This window comes from Gigantopelta aegis, chromosome 9 (genome assembly GCF_016097555.1).
Source record: "Gigantopelta aegis isolate Gae_Host chromosome 9, Gae_host_genome, whole genome shotgun sequence".
Classification (NCBI taxonomy): domain Eukaryota; kingdom Metazoa; phylum Mollusca; class Gastropoda; order Neomphalida; family Peltospiridae; genus Gigantopelta; species Gigantopelta aegis.
In genome coordinates this window covers 83,763,346-83,781,366 of record NC_054707.1, presented here as the reverse complement: position 1 = coordinate 83,781,366, position 18,021 = coordinate 83,763,346, and the positions used below count along the sequence as shown (strand labels likewise).

The 18,021-nt window shown below is 35.0% G+C and overlaps 1 protein-coding gene across 1 annotated transcript in view; it reads left to right on the top strand.

Annotated features, from left to right (window-relative positions):
- LOC121381811 (transcription factor SOX-13-like) overlaps positions 1-14,556 on the top strand; it is a 76,283-nt gene extending 61,727 nt beyond the window's left edge. The window contains exons 6-11 of the mRNA XM_041511167.1: positions 319-902; positions 1,582-1,771; positions 2,806-2,976; positions 3,578-3,683; positions 5,010-5,152; positions 5,447-14,556. Coding sequence (XP_041367101.1) covers positions 319-902; positions 1,582-1,771; positions 2,806-2,976; positions 3,578-3,683; positions 5,010-5,152; positions 5,447-5,724 — 1,472 coding nt within the window. The 3' untranslated portion in view covers positions 5,725-14,556. The remainder of the gene's footprint in view (positions 1-318; positions 903-1,581; positions 1,772-2,805; positions 2,977-3,577; positions 3,684-5,009; positions 5,153-5,446) is intronic.
- Positions 14,557-18,021: the final 3,465 nt, after the last annotated feature.

The following is an 18,021-nucleotide window of genomic DNA, read 5'->3' as shown; positions in this document are numbered from 1 at the left end:
TCCAGTTCTGTGTAAATATATAAATATATTTTTGTCAGAATGTAGTTCCGTTTCAGTTTCATCCACACTGAGCTAATCTCGATCTCTCCCCCCCCCCCCCCCCCCCCCCCCCCCCCCCCCCCCCCCAGTCGTCTTCAGTGTGGTCTCCTCTGAGACTGTCCGGTTTTTATACTAATCAGAGTGTATTTCTGTTTCAGTTTCATCTACACTGAGCTAATATCGATCTTCCCCCCCCCCCCCCCACCCCAGTCGTCTTCAGTGTGGTCTCCTCTGAGACTGTCCGGTTTTTATACTAATCAGAGTGTATTTCTGTTTCAGTTTCATCCACAGTGAGCCAATCTCGATCTTCCCCACAGACGTCTTCAGTGCGGTCTCCTCTGAGACTGTCCACCTCTCCACAACTTCCTTCAGCTGGCTTCCACCTCTCCCCACAGTCGTGCACCTCCGCCAGAATGCCACAGTCGAGTCCCCACCCCCACATGTCGACGGTGCACACACCCCTCTGGGTGGGACACCACAGTCCACTGGAGCTGCCTCCTATGGACCAGGACGCACCTCTGAATCTCTCCAAACCGAAGCTTTCGATAAAGACTGAAAGACATTTGAATCATTTGGGACAGGACATGCACCATCACGTGAAGCGAGAGCCTGTGACAACACCCCCACCGGCACACAGCAACCATAAGAGACCTCACCCGATCCAGCCAGCACCCACACTGACCCCGACGTCAGACATCTCCCCTCTGCTGGGTCTACGCACGCCGTTTGCTATCCCAGCCCAGTACGTAACGAGCCCATTCATGAGTCTGGCCTCTCACTTCCCCGGCTCGGCCAGCCTCAGTCTGAGTAACCACGCACACACGCTGAACGGCAGCAAGGGATCCCCCACAGACTCGGAGAAGGTAATAATTACATTCATTTATTATAAGGGAATAGTCAGTGTTTGTTATTCTCTCGAGCTCAAGACTTCATGTAGGTACTGGGTTCATATCCCAATACCGGCCCTCACCCAGAGTGAATTGAGGTGGCTCACCTCTATCTCACTAACCACTAACTAAGAACTTCTGTTCTAGACAGACAACCCAGATGGCTGAGGTGTGTACTGGACAGAGTGCTTAACTGAATATAAGTACAAAAAATAAAGTAAAAATAAAATGAAGTAATATTTCTTATCAATTATTTTTTATAAATTTGTACTAGTTTGTTCATTTCATTGTTTTTTATTGTATTATTTTTAAAAGATTAATTCATTCATTACAGTACTGGTCTATTATATTCCCCTAAAATGAACAGTTCATTACAGTACTGTTAACACAACACTCTTATGAATTATGTATTCCAAGTCTAAATTAAACATTTGAGTTATCTCCCCTTTCTCGATATGGACATGGACTTCAAAGAATATCATTTACACTTTTCATTAACTTTATTGACTGCTGTCAGATATTTGCTATCCATATTTTCTGTTCATTATGTAACATTAATAAATATTGTATTCTGTATTAGTGACTGAATGAGCTCTTTTAGATACTGTACGTGAAATCTACAGTATATTTGTAACAATATTTTCCATAATTCCAGGAGAGTTTTGTGCAGGAAGCGCTGGCTCGACAGCTGGCATCTGTGAATGGTCCAGTGTTCCCCGGTCTACATCATCTCCCACTGTATACCAGCGCATCAATGATGCCGACCATGCAACAACTCGCCACAAACAATGAGCCACAGTCCCTGTCACCTGGTGACAACGAGACGTATGTCCAACACCTTCAGAGTAAGTGCCAGTCACAAAACTTTAAACAGATAGCCTCAGTTTCCTCCATGGTAACACATTTCAAAATCTAACACAACCCCTTTAATGACTAAAATTATAAAATGAATATATTTTCTTATTCATAATGTCAGTATCTATATTAGCAATGTGTTTCAGTACATCCTTACATTTGTATATTTACAATATAATATAATATATGTATACATAAATGTATATCCTTTTTTATCTGTATGAAATTGTTGGGAGGTAAAATCCAATATGGGCTGCTCTAAACAAGCACAACAACAAACATACTGAATATACAGACAGTGATCTTGAGAAGCAGAAAATTTATTTAATATGTAATTTTCATCGTTTAGTAAGAATTTTTTTACAATGGAAGCGAACTTGATAAATATGAGTGGAATTACAAATGTATTTTTCTTTTAGCCATGTGTAACTTATTAACAGCCATATATGTTTAATAATCTATGATGAACATGTTTAAGGTTTGTACACCTATAAATTAATCACCTTTTGTAAATTTGGTATTTATTTGAGGTTCGCTTTAGCTCTTGATTCAGAAGAGTGTCAGTATTAATTAACTCACCTTTATCTCAATGAATTACATGTACTTCGCATGGTAAACAGTTTGTTTCAAAAGTGTTTTGACATAAAAGATTTATAATCCAAGGGAAATAAATCTGTTTAGCAGAAAATTTATGTGTTATGTAAAAAAACTGATAATTGGAATACCTGTATATGTCTAGGTGCTTAATTATCTTTCCTTATGTGGATACTTATGCAGCAAGTCCAATCAGAAATCACTATAGCCTTAAACTCATGTTTGCACATCTCTGACATAATTTACAGCCAATTACTGATGATGGAAGGAAAGTGAGGAGGTGAGTAAAGTTCTTTGTATATATATAATATATGGAATTTGTCATAAGCAAACTGCATGTGCTTGCAGCAATCATACACATGAAATTCTAGCTTTATAAAATCATGTTGCAAAAGGATTCCAAATTTATATTTAAAAACTTTTGTTTCAGGTAAAATGTTTGGTGCCAAAATTATCCGTTCACAACGTGATAAGGGGGATCCAAACCGGCCACATATCAAACGACCAATGAATGCATTCATGGTTTGGGCACGGGAAGAAAGGAGGAAGATTCTCAAAGCCTGTCCAGACATGCACAACTCAAATATCAGTAAAATACTAGGTATGTAAATATTCGCACAACTCAAATATCGGTAAAATACTAGGTATGTAAATATTCGCACAACTCAAATATCTGTAAAATACTAGGTATGTAAATATTCGCACAACTCAAATATCGGTAAAATACTAGGTATGTAAATATTCACACAACTCAAATATCAGTAACATACTAGGTATGTAAATATTTGCACAACTCAAATGTCAGTAAAATACTAGGTATGTAAATATTTGCACAACTCAGATATCAGTAAAATACTAGGTATGTAAATATTCGCACAACTCAAATACATGTATCAGTAAAATACTAGCTATTGTAAATATTCTCATTATTCATATTATTTATGGTGTGGTAAATAATATATATTGAAAAACCACTGTTAAGATTTCCCATGTAATTATTAAGTCATGAATTCATAGAACATTTTATGGCTAGTTTAATACATAAGTGTATAATATATAATTTAGCTAAAAACATTTCTTGTCACTGAAACATTATTTTCATGTTTTTACACCCTTCAGCAATCTGATAGTAAATTATTTAGCATCTGTTATTTTTTGTCGCCATTCTGACAATACATTATTGTTACCATCTGTTTTGTTAGGTGCCAAATGGAAAGCAATGACCAATGCAGAGAAACAGCCATTTTATGAAGAGCAGTCTCGTTTGAGCAAACTTCACATGGAAAAACACCCTGACTATAGATACAGGTACACACTGGTAACAAATACTTAGAGAAAAACACCCTGACTATAGATACAGGTACACACTGGTAACAAATACTTAGAGAAAAACACTTTGACTATAGATACAGGTACACACTGGTAACAAATACTTAGAGAAAAACACTCTGACTATAGATACAGGTACACACTGGTAACAAATAAAGAAAAACACCCTGACTATAGATACAGGTACACACTGGTAACAAATACTTAGAGAAGAACACCCTGACTATAGATACAGGTACACACTGGTAACAAATACTTAGAGAAAAACACCCTGACTATAGATACAGGTACGCATTGGTAACAAATACTTAGAGAAAAATACCCTGACTATAGATACAGGTACACACTGGTAACAAATACTTAAGGGAAAACACCCTGACTATAGATACAGGTACACACTGGTAACAAATACTTAGAGAAAAACACCCTGACTATAGATACAGGTACACACTGATAACAAATACTTAACGTCTTGTGCCTGTTTTGTACAAGGTTTATATTTAATGGTATTGAAGGGGAAATCTAATCTGTTTCAAGAAATTAAGAAATAATTAGTATAATTATGTTTTATACATCCATTTCATTCATCCATCCATTTCTTTTATTCAAATCATATAATTTGTTGTTCATTCTTCTGTCCATCCATCCATCCATCTGTCTGTCCATCTGTCCATCCATCCATTTCATTTATTCATCAATCCATCTATCCATCCATTTGTCCATCCATCTATCCATTCATCCATTCATCCATCCATCCATCCATCCATTTCATTTATTCATCCATCCATCTATCCATCCATCCATCTATCCATCTGTCCATTTATCCATTTCATTTATTCATCCATCCATCCATCCATCCATTTATATTCATCTATCCATCCATTCATCCATCCATTTCATTTATTCAGTTCAATAGTTTGTTCAGTTCATTTAATGTATCCATTCAGTATTCACTCACTCACTCACTCACCCATTCACTCACTAACTCACCCATTCACTAACTCACCCACTCACTAACTCACTTACCCATTCACTCACCCACCCATTCACTCACTCACTAACCCACTCACTCACCCATTCACTCACTAACTCACCCACTCACTCACCCATTCACTCACTCACCCATTCACTCACTCACCCACCCATTCATTCACTCACTCATTCACTCACCCACCCATTCACTCACTCACTCACCCACCCATTCACTCACTCACCCATTCACTCACTCGCTCACTCACCCACCCATTCACTCACCCATTCACTCACCCATTCACTCACTGACTGACTGTGTGTGTATATTTTCAGGCCGAGACCCAAGAGGACGTGTATCGTGGATGGTAAGAAGTTGCGGATCTCTGAGTACAAGTCTCTGATGAAGGCGAGACGCCATGATGTCCGCCGGGTCTGGTACGGCGAGTCGGGGTCAACATACGTCGAAGGTTTGCACGGTTAGTTCAATTTTCACACTGATACTTGCAATGTTTGCTTTATGTTATATGTGTAAAAAACCTGCCAATACCATAGGTACACCGCTGTTTACCGGAGCCTGAAGAAACCAGAAACCTGATAAAACTGGACATATATGTGGCATTTATAGTATGGTTTCTATAACATAAAATCATGAATATTTCATGGCTTATTTTTTATGTACTTTTTCATTTTCATCTTGTTACCTAAACATTCTGTTAGTTAGAAACACACGAGGAGGCTAATTGTCTAGTGTTTATTTCTGTGTTTTTCAGGAGATGACAGCAGGGGTTCTGCTATGCCGACTGGCTTTGACCCGTCTCAGTTTCTGTCGAGATCTCCCATCAACAGTTTGCCAAATGGCCGCACGGATTCCCCTGTGAACGAATCGAGTCAAAATGGCGACCACCACAGTACATCGCGTTTTGTAGAAAACAATGACTTTGATAACAATGGTAATTCCGACAGCAGTATGGACAATTCATACAACGATTCTTCAAATGTGGGCTACGGAAACACAGCGCCAGTTGGTGAGGAGATGTCTTCCTCCTAGTTGCCATGATGACATAGTTCCCTCCTATAATATACTGCATATCTACTAAATGTGATCATGGTGCTCCAGGAAGATCTCTTAGTGGATCAGTCTTTTCTATTGGTTTTTTTTTAGATGATGATATGTTTTCGTCAGATTGCTTATTTTTTCTTCAGATGTGCTGAAAACAATTCACAAATAATTATTTTTTAACATTCATTGGCCTGATTTTGTTGGTCAATCAGAAGCAAAGAAGTTTTTTAAAATTAAGATCGTTATTTCTGTTATATGAGGATGATGAAAAATCTAAACTATTTTGTGCTGTTTAATGGTATTTTTATTTTAAAAAATACTTCAGAAATCTCTTTAGTAAGCATAATATCAAAAGATCTGAACTTTATTATAATTAAAATAAGTAATCTTGTCTGTAAATTGTCTAAATGTGCAACAAATTCTATGATTGTTATTCTACATTTAGATCATCACTTAATAAATAATAAATCAAGCAATCAACATTGAAAAACAAACTAATTATGATCATCTGAGCATATTAGTTGCTTTGACAGATCAAACTTTAGTGATCTCACATCCATAAGAGCTGCAGATTGTCTCCCTTACTTTAGGACAAGTATTGGTGTGTGTCTGGTTATACATAATCTTCACCTAAAGTCAACTCATCGGATTTTACATATTATCTTGCTGCCATAATTCATACTAATGAAAACTAGTGGAACAGTTTTTCATTCTTAGACACTGCTATCTTGCCTAAAGTAAGGATAGGATTGTTGAAAATGGAAGATTTCAAAATGAAGCAGTTAACATTACTGACATTATCATTTGATGCCTTCAAAAATAATTTATATTTCTTATAAGTTATATTTACACAGAGTGTAAAATTTCTTCACTATACTATCATTCTTAAATGGATGCATACTGAACAATTTTTATTGGGCACATTTCAATGAAAAATGTTTTACAAATAAAGGACATTGATATGTCATCCAAATTTATTACGTCCCCAATAAACAGCTAAATCATAAAATTAATAAATTTGATGTAAATTGTTGAATGGCATGGATTGGGAAATATTTAGACAGCAAAAGAATTGTGCCCAGTTGGCTTCACAATCGCCACACTTTGCAGCACAGAATGGCCTTTCCTTACAAACATCTGTGTGTGATTAGACACAGTTTTGTGTTTTGTTTTGAAATCTGCCATGGATGTGACATGACTGCGTCTGATCTCCCATCTCATATCACTGGCTGCTAGTTTGAATCAACGACGGACTCCAAACCTAGATCTGGAGGGTAAAGTTTATAATAGTCATGTTTGATCAAAGTATTTATATACTTGTATACTCTTACCTTTTTGTGGACCATATACATTTTGTAGGTGCAGAACTGTATCACATGTTAAGCGTAACCGTAGTTACATACACTGCCCTCATTGTACATATCACATTAGACATTTAAGATTAATACTGGCACATGTCTCATTATGTACAAGTTTTAAATGCATTTGTTTTTGTACAGGTGTACATGTTGTCGTTAATGTTTTCTAATATTAGAATTCGGGAGTAGATTCAGAGAGGTGTGCTGTTAGGGGTGTGTGTATGTGAGAAAACTGATATTTAAATACACACATGTATAGGGAGGTGTATGTGATGTGAGAAAACTGATATTTAAATACACACAGATATATAGGGGGGTGTATGTGATGTGAGAAATCTGATATTTAAATACACACAGATGTATAGGGGGATGTGTATGTGAGAAAAGTGATGTTTAAATACACACAGATGCATTCAAAAGTGTTACTGCTGGATATGGTGTCTTCTTCCTCTAAATTGAAAAACAACAGTTGAACACTGCTGTTCTCAGCAATATTAACTAAAAACACTGTTGAAGGGGTCATGTCACCATCCCCCTCCCCCGATACATGATAGGTCTCACCCACCCCTAAAGTCTCCCCTGAATGAACACTGAACTTAATTTATAGATTGATTACTGTATTAAGGTTTTGGTACGACTGTTGATTTGTCTACAGTGGATTATTACGTAGCTGTGAAAAGACACATTTCTTTTTTGGTTGATTACAACTGTGCCAAATGACCATGTGAATTACTGCGACTTGTTACTGGCTTAGTTATTGTTCTGTTGATCAGATGCACTCTTCTGTGAAAGCACTGTTTGTTAGAGTCTGTCATGTGACTGTCACATGACCATTGGAGCCTTTTGTCTTTCCTTGCTTTTGTTTTTTTAGTCGTGGTAATAGACAACACCTAGTCTGGTCAATGAAAACATATCTTTGATGCCTCTGTATCCTCTGTTTTGTGATCAAGTTGATATAATGTTAGGTTTAATACACATACATAGATACACACAGTTTTCAATTAATGGTTTCGACAGTTTAATAGAGTTACTATTAGCAGACCTGTTGAGGGTATTCAGCCAGTGTTTTAAAAGAAGATTTTGTTTGAAATCAGGTCAGTTCCATTCATTGTTTTGAAGGTATTTGATTTTGCATGTTTGCCTAAGAATGACTCCTGTCAAATGTTGGACACTTGTCAGGGTTGTATTAGTGATATCATTCCAAGATGTATGTACCATTTGGATCACAGTTTTCAGTCAGTATTGCCAGTCATATGGCAGTTCATTTTAAACTTGTCGACCATTCAACTACACAGAACAAAACTGATAGCATTGTGGTAGGATAGGCACTTCTAGCTGTTTAATGTCTGGCAAAATGTATACATTTGTTAACTGTTATTTTCTTACTGCTTCTTAACCAAACACTTGAACTATATGAAAGCTGGTTTATAAAACTATAAAACATTTGTTTGTGTTAAACGTCTGCTGAAATTTGCTCTGAATTTGAACAAATGAATTTTTTATGGATAGAGAAGATTTGTATGTGGACTAGGTGTTGATAAACTGTTAGTAGTGTTACATTTTTGTGATGACCTCTGTGTGATAAGTAGGAGTGCTCCACGTAGGACACTTGACCTATTAAGTGTGTGTTGCTTACAAATGGCTCACAGACTATTAAAATGTTAAACAAGATATCTTTTTTAAAATCTAGTTATTCACTATTTCCTAGAGCACTTGAAGAATTCTGTTTGATACTGTTAAATTTGTGGCTGGAATTAAAGAGAGTTGAAATTAGAAACAAATTCTTAATTTTATCATTTTATTTTGGCTTCTGCTGATGGTTGAATAAACTCAGTAGAAGACTTAATGATGGGTTGATACTCATTAACAACTGAAATTATTTCACAACACACCAGCCAGTTTAGCATATTTTTATACCAGTAACTCCTTTTAATGGTGTACAAGCACCACACTGTAGACAAAATGCTAAAAAAAACTAAACAATTTTAGTTTATTTATAATCAAATAGACTTTATTTTAACTTCTTGATAAACAAAACAAACATTTTGATGAATTTTTAAAACTATAATTTTTAGTTTATATCATGTTGTTATACTTTACAAGCCTTCATTTGTTTACATTATATATCGGATATTTAATTTAAAAACATTTAGTGTGCCATTTTTCATGAAGTTTGCCATAGTTGAATGTAAATCACTTTGCAATCAATTGTTTTATTGTACTTTAAAAATGTATATGTGTATTATTTTTATCATGATCATTGTTTGTTGTTTTATAATTTTTATGTATTGATCTGTTCCATGTACTGTTGATCGATCCAGCCAGAAAATGAGATGTAATATGTCTTATTTTTCTGTAGCTGGAAAGAACTGCTGCATTATAGGTAGTTTATAAGAGAAGTGTAAAAAAGCAATAATTAATTGTATTATAGGATGATCATAACACACAACTGACGTCTGTCCATATGGACAGAAAGTAATATTACACATATGCCATAATCACTCATTCGAAAATTATATATATATATAATTTATATGTCCACATTTATACATTGTAAGTTATATTGTGAATGCATGTTTTAAATGATCTCGAATTATTTGTATGCCAAGCTGATACACAACTTATCAAGTACATCGACATTGTATCCCATAATGCCTTTCTGCCCAATTTGCTCGCCTCTGCAAACATTCCCTTTTGTTTATCAGGGCATTTCCAGTCATGATTTCAAAGGAGGGCTTACCACACAATAAGACTAAATATGTTACAAGATACTACATTTGGAGTCTGCCCATCCTCCCCTATAATCATAGCTGGAACGGCCCTGACAATAACATACAGCTCACAGCTATAACATCCTCAGTTTGTTTCACACATTTTTCTTTCTTTTCTTCATAAGGTAACTCTGTTGCCATTTGTTTTGGAGTGGGAGGATTTTTTAAATGTAAATATTGGGCTTATATGATTGTTCATATTCACAACTCAATTGGAGCTAATTCCCAGAAAACAATAGTAATGTAAAGATGATTGCACACTGGTTGTATGCACCACATTATAAGGTTCTATGTTTGAAAGCTAGTAAAACAGAGAAATGCTAAAATATTTTAGGGTAGTATTACTATACATAAGAATTGGAACATACTAGCAATGGGGTGATTTGATTTTCAGTTGGGGGCAGTGCATTATCTTCAAAGTTGAGGGGCCAGTGCCTCCCTTCCCCACCCAACCTCCGATTAGATGTTTATAAAGTACACACTAACATAATTCCACATAATACAGAGCACAATAAACTCTTATTATTGACATAAAAAGACAAATTGTTTTCAATTTTATGTTTTGGTAAATAACATTAAAACCCTAACCAATTATCATTAGAAACTGGTTCTACTCAGTGCGAACGTGGGGTTTCTTTTCTTTGTTGAAGTTCATGTCATCTCATTGTACAGTAACCCATTTTTGGATAAACTTTTCACAGTACATCGAAAACTTGATCTTTAACTATTTTTTAGCCGTTACCAAATTACATTTGCCAGTGTAAAATGTTGCAACACTAATGTTTCGTTAATTCTATTTGATTAATTCCGGACGTGACCATTTGGTTTAACATGAAGTGCATAAAGCAGCCTAGCAGATGTTTTTCTGCTCAGTCTAGATGAACTCGGTCCTGGTGTTTTGTGCTTTTCCAGATTTTACAATTTTTATTTAAAAAGACAACATGAAAACAGTGAAATTCAGTGACATAGGAACCTATTAATGGTTGTTTTTGTTTTCAGTCTATTGACAATTATATATATATATATATCATCTAACATTTTGGAGCATTCTATGTGTTCCAGAATGAACCTTTACCCTTCTCACGGAGTGAAACAAAGCCAGAAACTAGCACTGGAATAAGTAAAAGGAAATTATGGGGTTAATGGTCCGAACGTTCCATATTCCATGACTGTCAATGTTATTATATTGTAATTTGCATATTTGCTCAATTTTTATTGTTTGTAAAACAAATGTCGTCAGCTACTTTTCTCAATTTTTTATGTATTACTTTCAGTTTTATTTTAATTTGCATATAGTTTACATAGCTGCTAAAAACTTTAATAGGATTTCGTTCCTTAGATTTTGTTAGACCGGTTCATATCAGTTCAGCATACAGTCTATTTATGATAATGATGATTGTTTTAGTGTTGATGATCAGTCATATCAGTACAAAACACAGTCTTATTGCCAGTCAAACTGAGGGTAATTTATCTCACTGTAGAAGGCATTTATTCACATGGGGCTGTTTTTAGAGGATAGACCCTGATCCACTATGCCAAAAACAAAAACAAAAACATAAATATATTTGGTGTGAACTGGTGAAAGGTAGAGAAGAGGCTTCTTTTGTTTTCTTTAGGGAATTTAGTAAGATAAGGATCCGACTTAGAGCTTATAGAGCTGTCATTACCCAGCCAAAGCCACCATTACTAGTGCTATATATGTATATTTATTACGTGCCAATCAGTTTACTATGCAAGAAGACTATCACTACAGTCTTTTAACATTTTAAAATAGCAGCTTTAATAATACACTTTATAGATAGTTATAGACATCATTTAGAATGACTTTTTTTGCCCTTCACAAGATTTTATTTAATTTTTATTACATAGTTTTAGGTTGAAGTTTAACAGTTTGAATGGTGAAATTCAGCTTGACAAGTACACAGTTGGATTCATAGAAAGTCCAGTACCATCAGTGTGTCAGTGTTTCATGAATTTAGCACGAAATTATAATTTAAATTAATAATTATCATTGAACAGCTTAACAGTATACAAGAAGATATTAAAATGTGGGCCAGAGTTCTAAATTATTGAACACAAAATGAAACGTTTGTGGTATAAATGAATTTTGATTGAATAAAGATGATGAAGTTTAGTAATGTATAGACGACTTTGGAATATTCACATCTATCATAATCTTCTTATTGAACGATCCTACCTTCAAAGGAGGTAATAGCCATTTTCCTCTCAGATTTTAATATCATATACTAGTATGTTAATTACCTTTAGTTGTCCTGGTTTGATGGTTTATAACAGTTTCTACAAGTAAAACTATTTAACATTGTCATTGTAACTAAAATTGTTTATTGGCATTTTATTTTTTTGTAAAACAAATTGACTCAACAAGCTGAGTAATTTTTAACCTTGTAAATGATTCAGGCAAATAAAACTCTTTGAAAGACTGAGTCAACATGTGAGTCAACATGTCATTGAAAGACTGAGTCGACATTGAGCAATTCACACAAAGCCGGACAATTAAATCAGCTTCTTTTCTTCTGCATGACAACATGGAATGCATTACGCTTCCAGGTAGTAGGATGGTGTAGGACATTTTTACTTTTATTTATTTGTTTTTGTTGTATTTCTAATGTGTGACCAATATTTGTTTTTGTCGACTTGTTGAACATTCTATTTTAGGCATCACTTATCATTCTTTATTTCTCCTTCATTTGTCATTGATTAAATGTTATTTTTTTATTTTGTTCATGTTAATGAGCAAGTAAACTAAATCTTCCTTGCAATTTGAAACTGCTTAGAATCAATGGTAATAGAGGTACAGTGCTACACTTTCCACCTGATAATGTACTAGATTTGATAATATGACTGAATGCTCAATATTATTTGTATGTCGTAGGGTAATTACAAGGGTATGAAATACAGCTTTTTATTGAATGTTAATTTTGTCTAGGTTTGGGCAAAACTTTCATGTCTTTAACTGTCCTGACCAATGAATGAACAGACTAAACTATGTTATAGTATCACGGCACACATACCCTGTGCAAAATATGTATATTTTGGAACTATGTTATCTAGTTTTTGAATAGATATTATAAATCTGTATACCTGTGGTAAATATGGACATACCCCGGTAGTAATAGGTGATGTGATGTAACGAGTATTGTCCAGTGTTTTCATTCACTGGCTTTGTATACCTGTCTCAGATATTGTTTGTTAGACCAGAGAGAAAAACTATAATAATGATGGAGTAACTATAGTTATTGATATTTTATAGGTAGTGAAGTACAGTGGAACCTGTTTAAACCAGATCACCTTGGAACCGGTTTCAAGAGAGATGCTGTATATTCAGGGTTTATAAATACATGAATTTATTTCCCTCATTTGAAATGTCGTAAATTGGAATTCACCATCACAGAACTATTACCAAATATCCAGGAACAAGAGCATATCTAGCACTAACAAACATATTGACAACGATCATTTTTGTTCAGCGATACACAGTGATGACAGCTTTGATTCATTTAAATAACACCAACGATGGTACATGTGTTTGACAATGCTATAGATTTACTGAGAGCATTGTATTCGGTTTAAATAGTAATTGATTATCTATGCGAGTCTGTTGTCGAGAGTATTGGGTTATGACCTAATAAGCTGGTAAATCCATTTGTTTTAAAGACAGTAAATTGTTTTTATCAATAAACATCTATTCTAATTGTTGTGATGATGCAGTGTGTGGTACAGACCATTGAAATGTCTGTGCTATTCTAATTCTTGTGATGATGAAGTGTGTGGTACAGACCATTGAAATGTCTGTGCTATTCTAATTCTTGTGATGATGCAGTGTGTGGTACAGACCATTGAAATGTCTGTGCTATTCTAATTCTTGTGATGATACAGCTCATCATCGAGTGGTCACACATAACGGGGATTTTATTGAACTTGAATTAAGTTTTGTTTACAGCAATCTGGTTCTTGCCAATTAACTAATTAAGGATCTTTGTTTTGGTGCAGACAATTCATCTGGTTCTTAGAATAGACAGGTTCTAGTTCCTCGTGACTTTAATACATTGAAATGTATAAAAGAGTTGGCTAATACACAGCAATATACAGTACATAGAGAAATAATCCAGATTGTTTTTAACAGGAATCCAATTTTGTTAGGATCTGGTTTAGGAGGGTACCACTGTATTATTTTTATCCGATTTGTTTAAAGTTAAGTTACAACCTCCCAATATTTTTATAGATGAAGATGAAATAAAAGTATGGTACATTTTATTTTTAACTGTTTAATAATTCACATATGTACATTGTTGTGACATACATTTTTACTAACACAGTTGTATACATTTTATTGGAGAACATAAAAAAATTGTGACAAACATATTTTTCTTAACAACTGAAACAAAAATAATAGGAAAAAGAACAAGTATAAATGTATCATTTTACTTCAGTGAAATAATTATGGCAGCAATGAAGGTGACTCTTTTGAAGAATGCTTTTACTCATGTGTACTTAGTTGAGTTATAAAACCCATCAGTTGACAGAAAACGGGTAGAGTATATTCACTGTCTCCATTTAGATAAATACATTGTTTTATTTAGCAAAACTCTTAATTGTGATTGTCTGTAATCATGGAAAATACTGCAGTTTCTGGATAATAAACAATATTCCTTAAAGGGCATCCATTATTATTGGTGTGTTTGTTTTGTGTTTGTTTTGTGTTTATTATGTACGATATTTTTTTTTTTTTAAAGTTTTTTGTCAGTAGAATATGTGAATTTTATTACTCGTTTGACTGCTTTTTATCAACATGGGATTGCTGGAGCCAATCTCCATTTTTAAAAGATTGATTTCTTGGACTGCTCATAAAAGCATCTACTGTCCACAGTATGTGGAGTCCTCACTTGAGGTGCAGTCATTTGTAGTATGACAATCCCTGTCCCGAGTCAGACCTCACTTGAGGTGCAGTCATTTGTAGTATGACAATCCCTGTCCCGAGTCAGACCTCACTTGAGGTGCAGTCATTTGTAGTATGACAATCCCTGTCCCGAGTCAGACCTCACTTGAGGTGCAGTCATTTGTAGTATGACAATCCCTGTCCCGAGTCAGACCTCACTTGAGGTGCAGTGATTTGTAGTATGACAATCCCTGTCCCGAGTCCGACCCCCGATCCTATCGGAGGCCGGACTCTGGATAGGCGTGTTCGAAACCATAGTGGTATATGGACACGTTAAACCACTTAATAATAATAATGTAGTATGACCACCGTTGGTGGACCCAACTAATGTCTGATGACGATGTACAATATTTAAAAACACCAAGTGTCAGTTGGCAGGTTTCGAACCTACTGCACAGATTCGCATAGCATTCGCCAGTGGAGTGTTTTACAAAAGTAGAATCACTTTAACCAGTACTTGATAATATGTACTGTCAAACACTTGGATCCAAACTAATGTAGCACTAGTATTTACATCCAGCTAGTTTTCAACTGCAAGGGGTATACAAGGGCTTGTTGAGATGACCATTTTGGACATAATCATCACAAATATTCCTTTCCTTTACTGCCGTTCAAAACCCAGATGATAGTGTTGTGTTTAGTGTTGTGCCAATATAAGCAAAACAATCCTCGGCACACGGCTCGATTGTCTTGACTGGCCAGGATACATATAGAATATCAGGTTACTACGTTTTGATATCGTGGTTATATAGCGAGGTTTAGATAACGTTGTAAAAGACGACTTTCAGCGAACCTGTTGCACCGTTATCGAACCGAGCCAAATAAGCACGATATCAAAACGTAATAACCTGATGTTTTTGTATCATGCAACCTCTTTCAAGTTATAGTTTTGTAACATGTTTCAGTCAAAAGCGGTATAGAAACTGTTACTTTTATCGTGTAGAAATTACTACCAGAAGTTGGACAATAGCAGTTTCCAGAAAACATCTTGGGAATGGTATAGCCAGCCTAAAAGTTAAGTGTTTCCAAATTTTAAATAAAATACTTTGATTATATTTCAGTCTGTTGTGTCACAACATTACAATTTTTGTACCTTTTTCTGTGACAATAAACTCAAGTTTATGTGTGACTTAAAGAAGATCTACATCGCTAGGTGCTGGTTACTGTGACGTCAGACGCTGTTTCAATATAAACATTATTTCTAGGAAGCTACTTGCTTTTTTGTTTCAAAATGTTTAATTCAAACGCTAGCTAGTTCCGAAAAGGAGCAAAAAAATGGAGAATTGAAAAATAAGAGGTAATTTTATGACACACGAAGTGTAAATGTTATATTTATTTATGCAGTTCAACAATTATTGCTGTAAATGGATGTTTGAAAATGAGAAAACGATCTACCTAAAAATTGAGCAAACATCCATCATGCGCACAACTCATTTCCTAGTGACAAGATAACACTTGGATTTATCAGTAGAGGTTATCAGGTCAATAGGAGGCATGGTTGCATGATACAAGTTATTAGTGGTATACCGTAAGCAAGATAGAAGTTTGTATACTGGCCATATGACCTCCCCATTGAACAGGTCAAACTCTCTCTGGATGGGAGATGATTATGTTGGAAAGTAAATCCAGATTAACCACTATCATGCCACTTGTGGTGGTTGATAAATCCCATACCTTATGGAAACCATGTTTAACACAATACGCGTCACATTTCTGCATCATTGCAACCCTAATTGGTAGCAATATCCTCTTCACAAAAATAAGCAATTTTAAGCTCTTTTCATAAATCATCTTTCCAACTGTGTCTACTTATTTTAATAGTATCAATAATATGTGATAGATATATGCCTGTGCCCAAACACCCTCAAAATGTCATTATCATAAACTAACCAGAACAATTATTTCAGTGCAACTACAATTAAAACTGCATGTATAATAATTATAAATTACAGGGGCCGAGTTTGGGATTTTCAGGTGGTACGCAGACTTTTTCAACGATGGAATAAAACTATTGGCTGTCCCCCCCCCCCCTCCCCCTCCCATATATTTTAATTTAAAAAATGTAATCTCAAGCGGTACGCAGCTGCATACCTCCGTATATAGAAGCTAGGCCCCTGAATTACTTAACGTTTAAGAGGGAGAATAATATCACACTTAAAATGTTCTCGCTGATTTTCAAAACGGCATTAAAATTAGATAGGTTTGATTGAAACATATTTTATTGCATATAAGGTACTAATGGATTGGGCACAAGTTATCCAACTTACAAGGCCCTCTCCTAATAATAGCAATAACGGGGACTACAACTATTACAAGAATATACAAAAATTAAATATTAAAAGAGAAGTATATACATGAGAGAGAATGAGGTATGTATGTTATACATGTTATGTATAATGACATCTCCTCAGTTAACCACCTCAGTTAAGCATTCACCTTTCTGTGACCATCTTACTGTTCTAAACATCTAACATAAGTAGTCTACATATTAAGTATGAATGAATGAATGTTTAACAACACACCAACACACCAGCACACCAACACACCAGCGCAAAAATACACATCGGTTGTTGGGTGTCACACAATGGTAAGTTTATGGATATGATTATTTATATTAAAAGTTTAAACTAAAACAATTATGTAAAAACAGTGTAAAGAACAGATACCTACATCTAAAATAAGCAACATTATATTTTGCTGTACATTACGTATTTTAAAGTTATTAGTGTAATAAAATAATAATTCACGACGAATCGCTTCAAATGAAGATAAAGAACACATCAATGTAAATACAAATGTATAATAAAACACAGTGTAAAACTACAACAAAACACTACGATCATACCAATAGTCGAGTAGAAATGTTATAAGAAAAAGTTGTAAAATATATTTTAGTTTTATCTGGCAGTGGTTCCAATTGCAAACAATTGTCTTGGGTGTGAAATATTACTCTCTTTAAAATAAGCCTGCAAGATCTTCATAAGGCAAAACCCACCCCCCTCACACCACTCAAAAAACACAAACAAAAAACCAACCCTAAAATAAAATGAACATACACACACACACGCACGCAGTGCACATGCACACGGACGTCTAATACCCGTTAATTTCAAAGCGTGAACCAATTTAACGCATATCGTCATTAGATATGTTCTCGTAGGTCCTGGAAACAGCACCAACCTGAGGTAAGAATGTAACT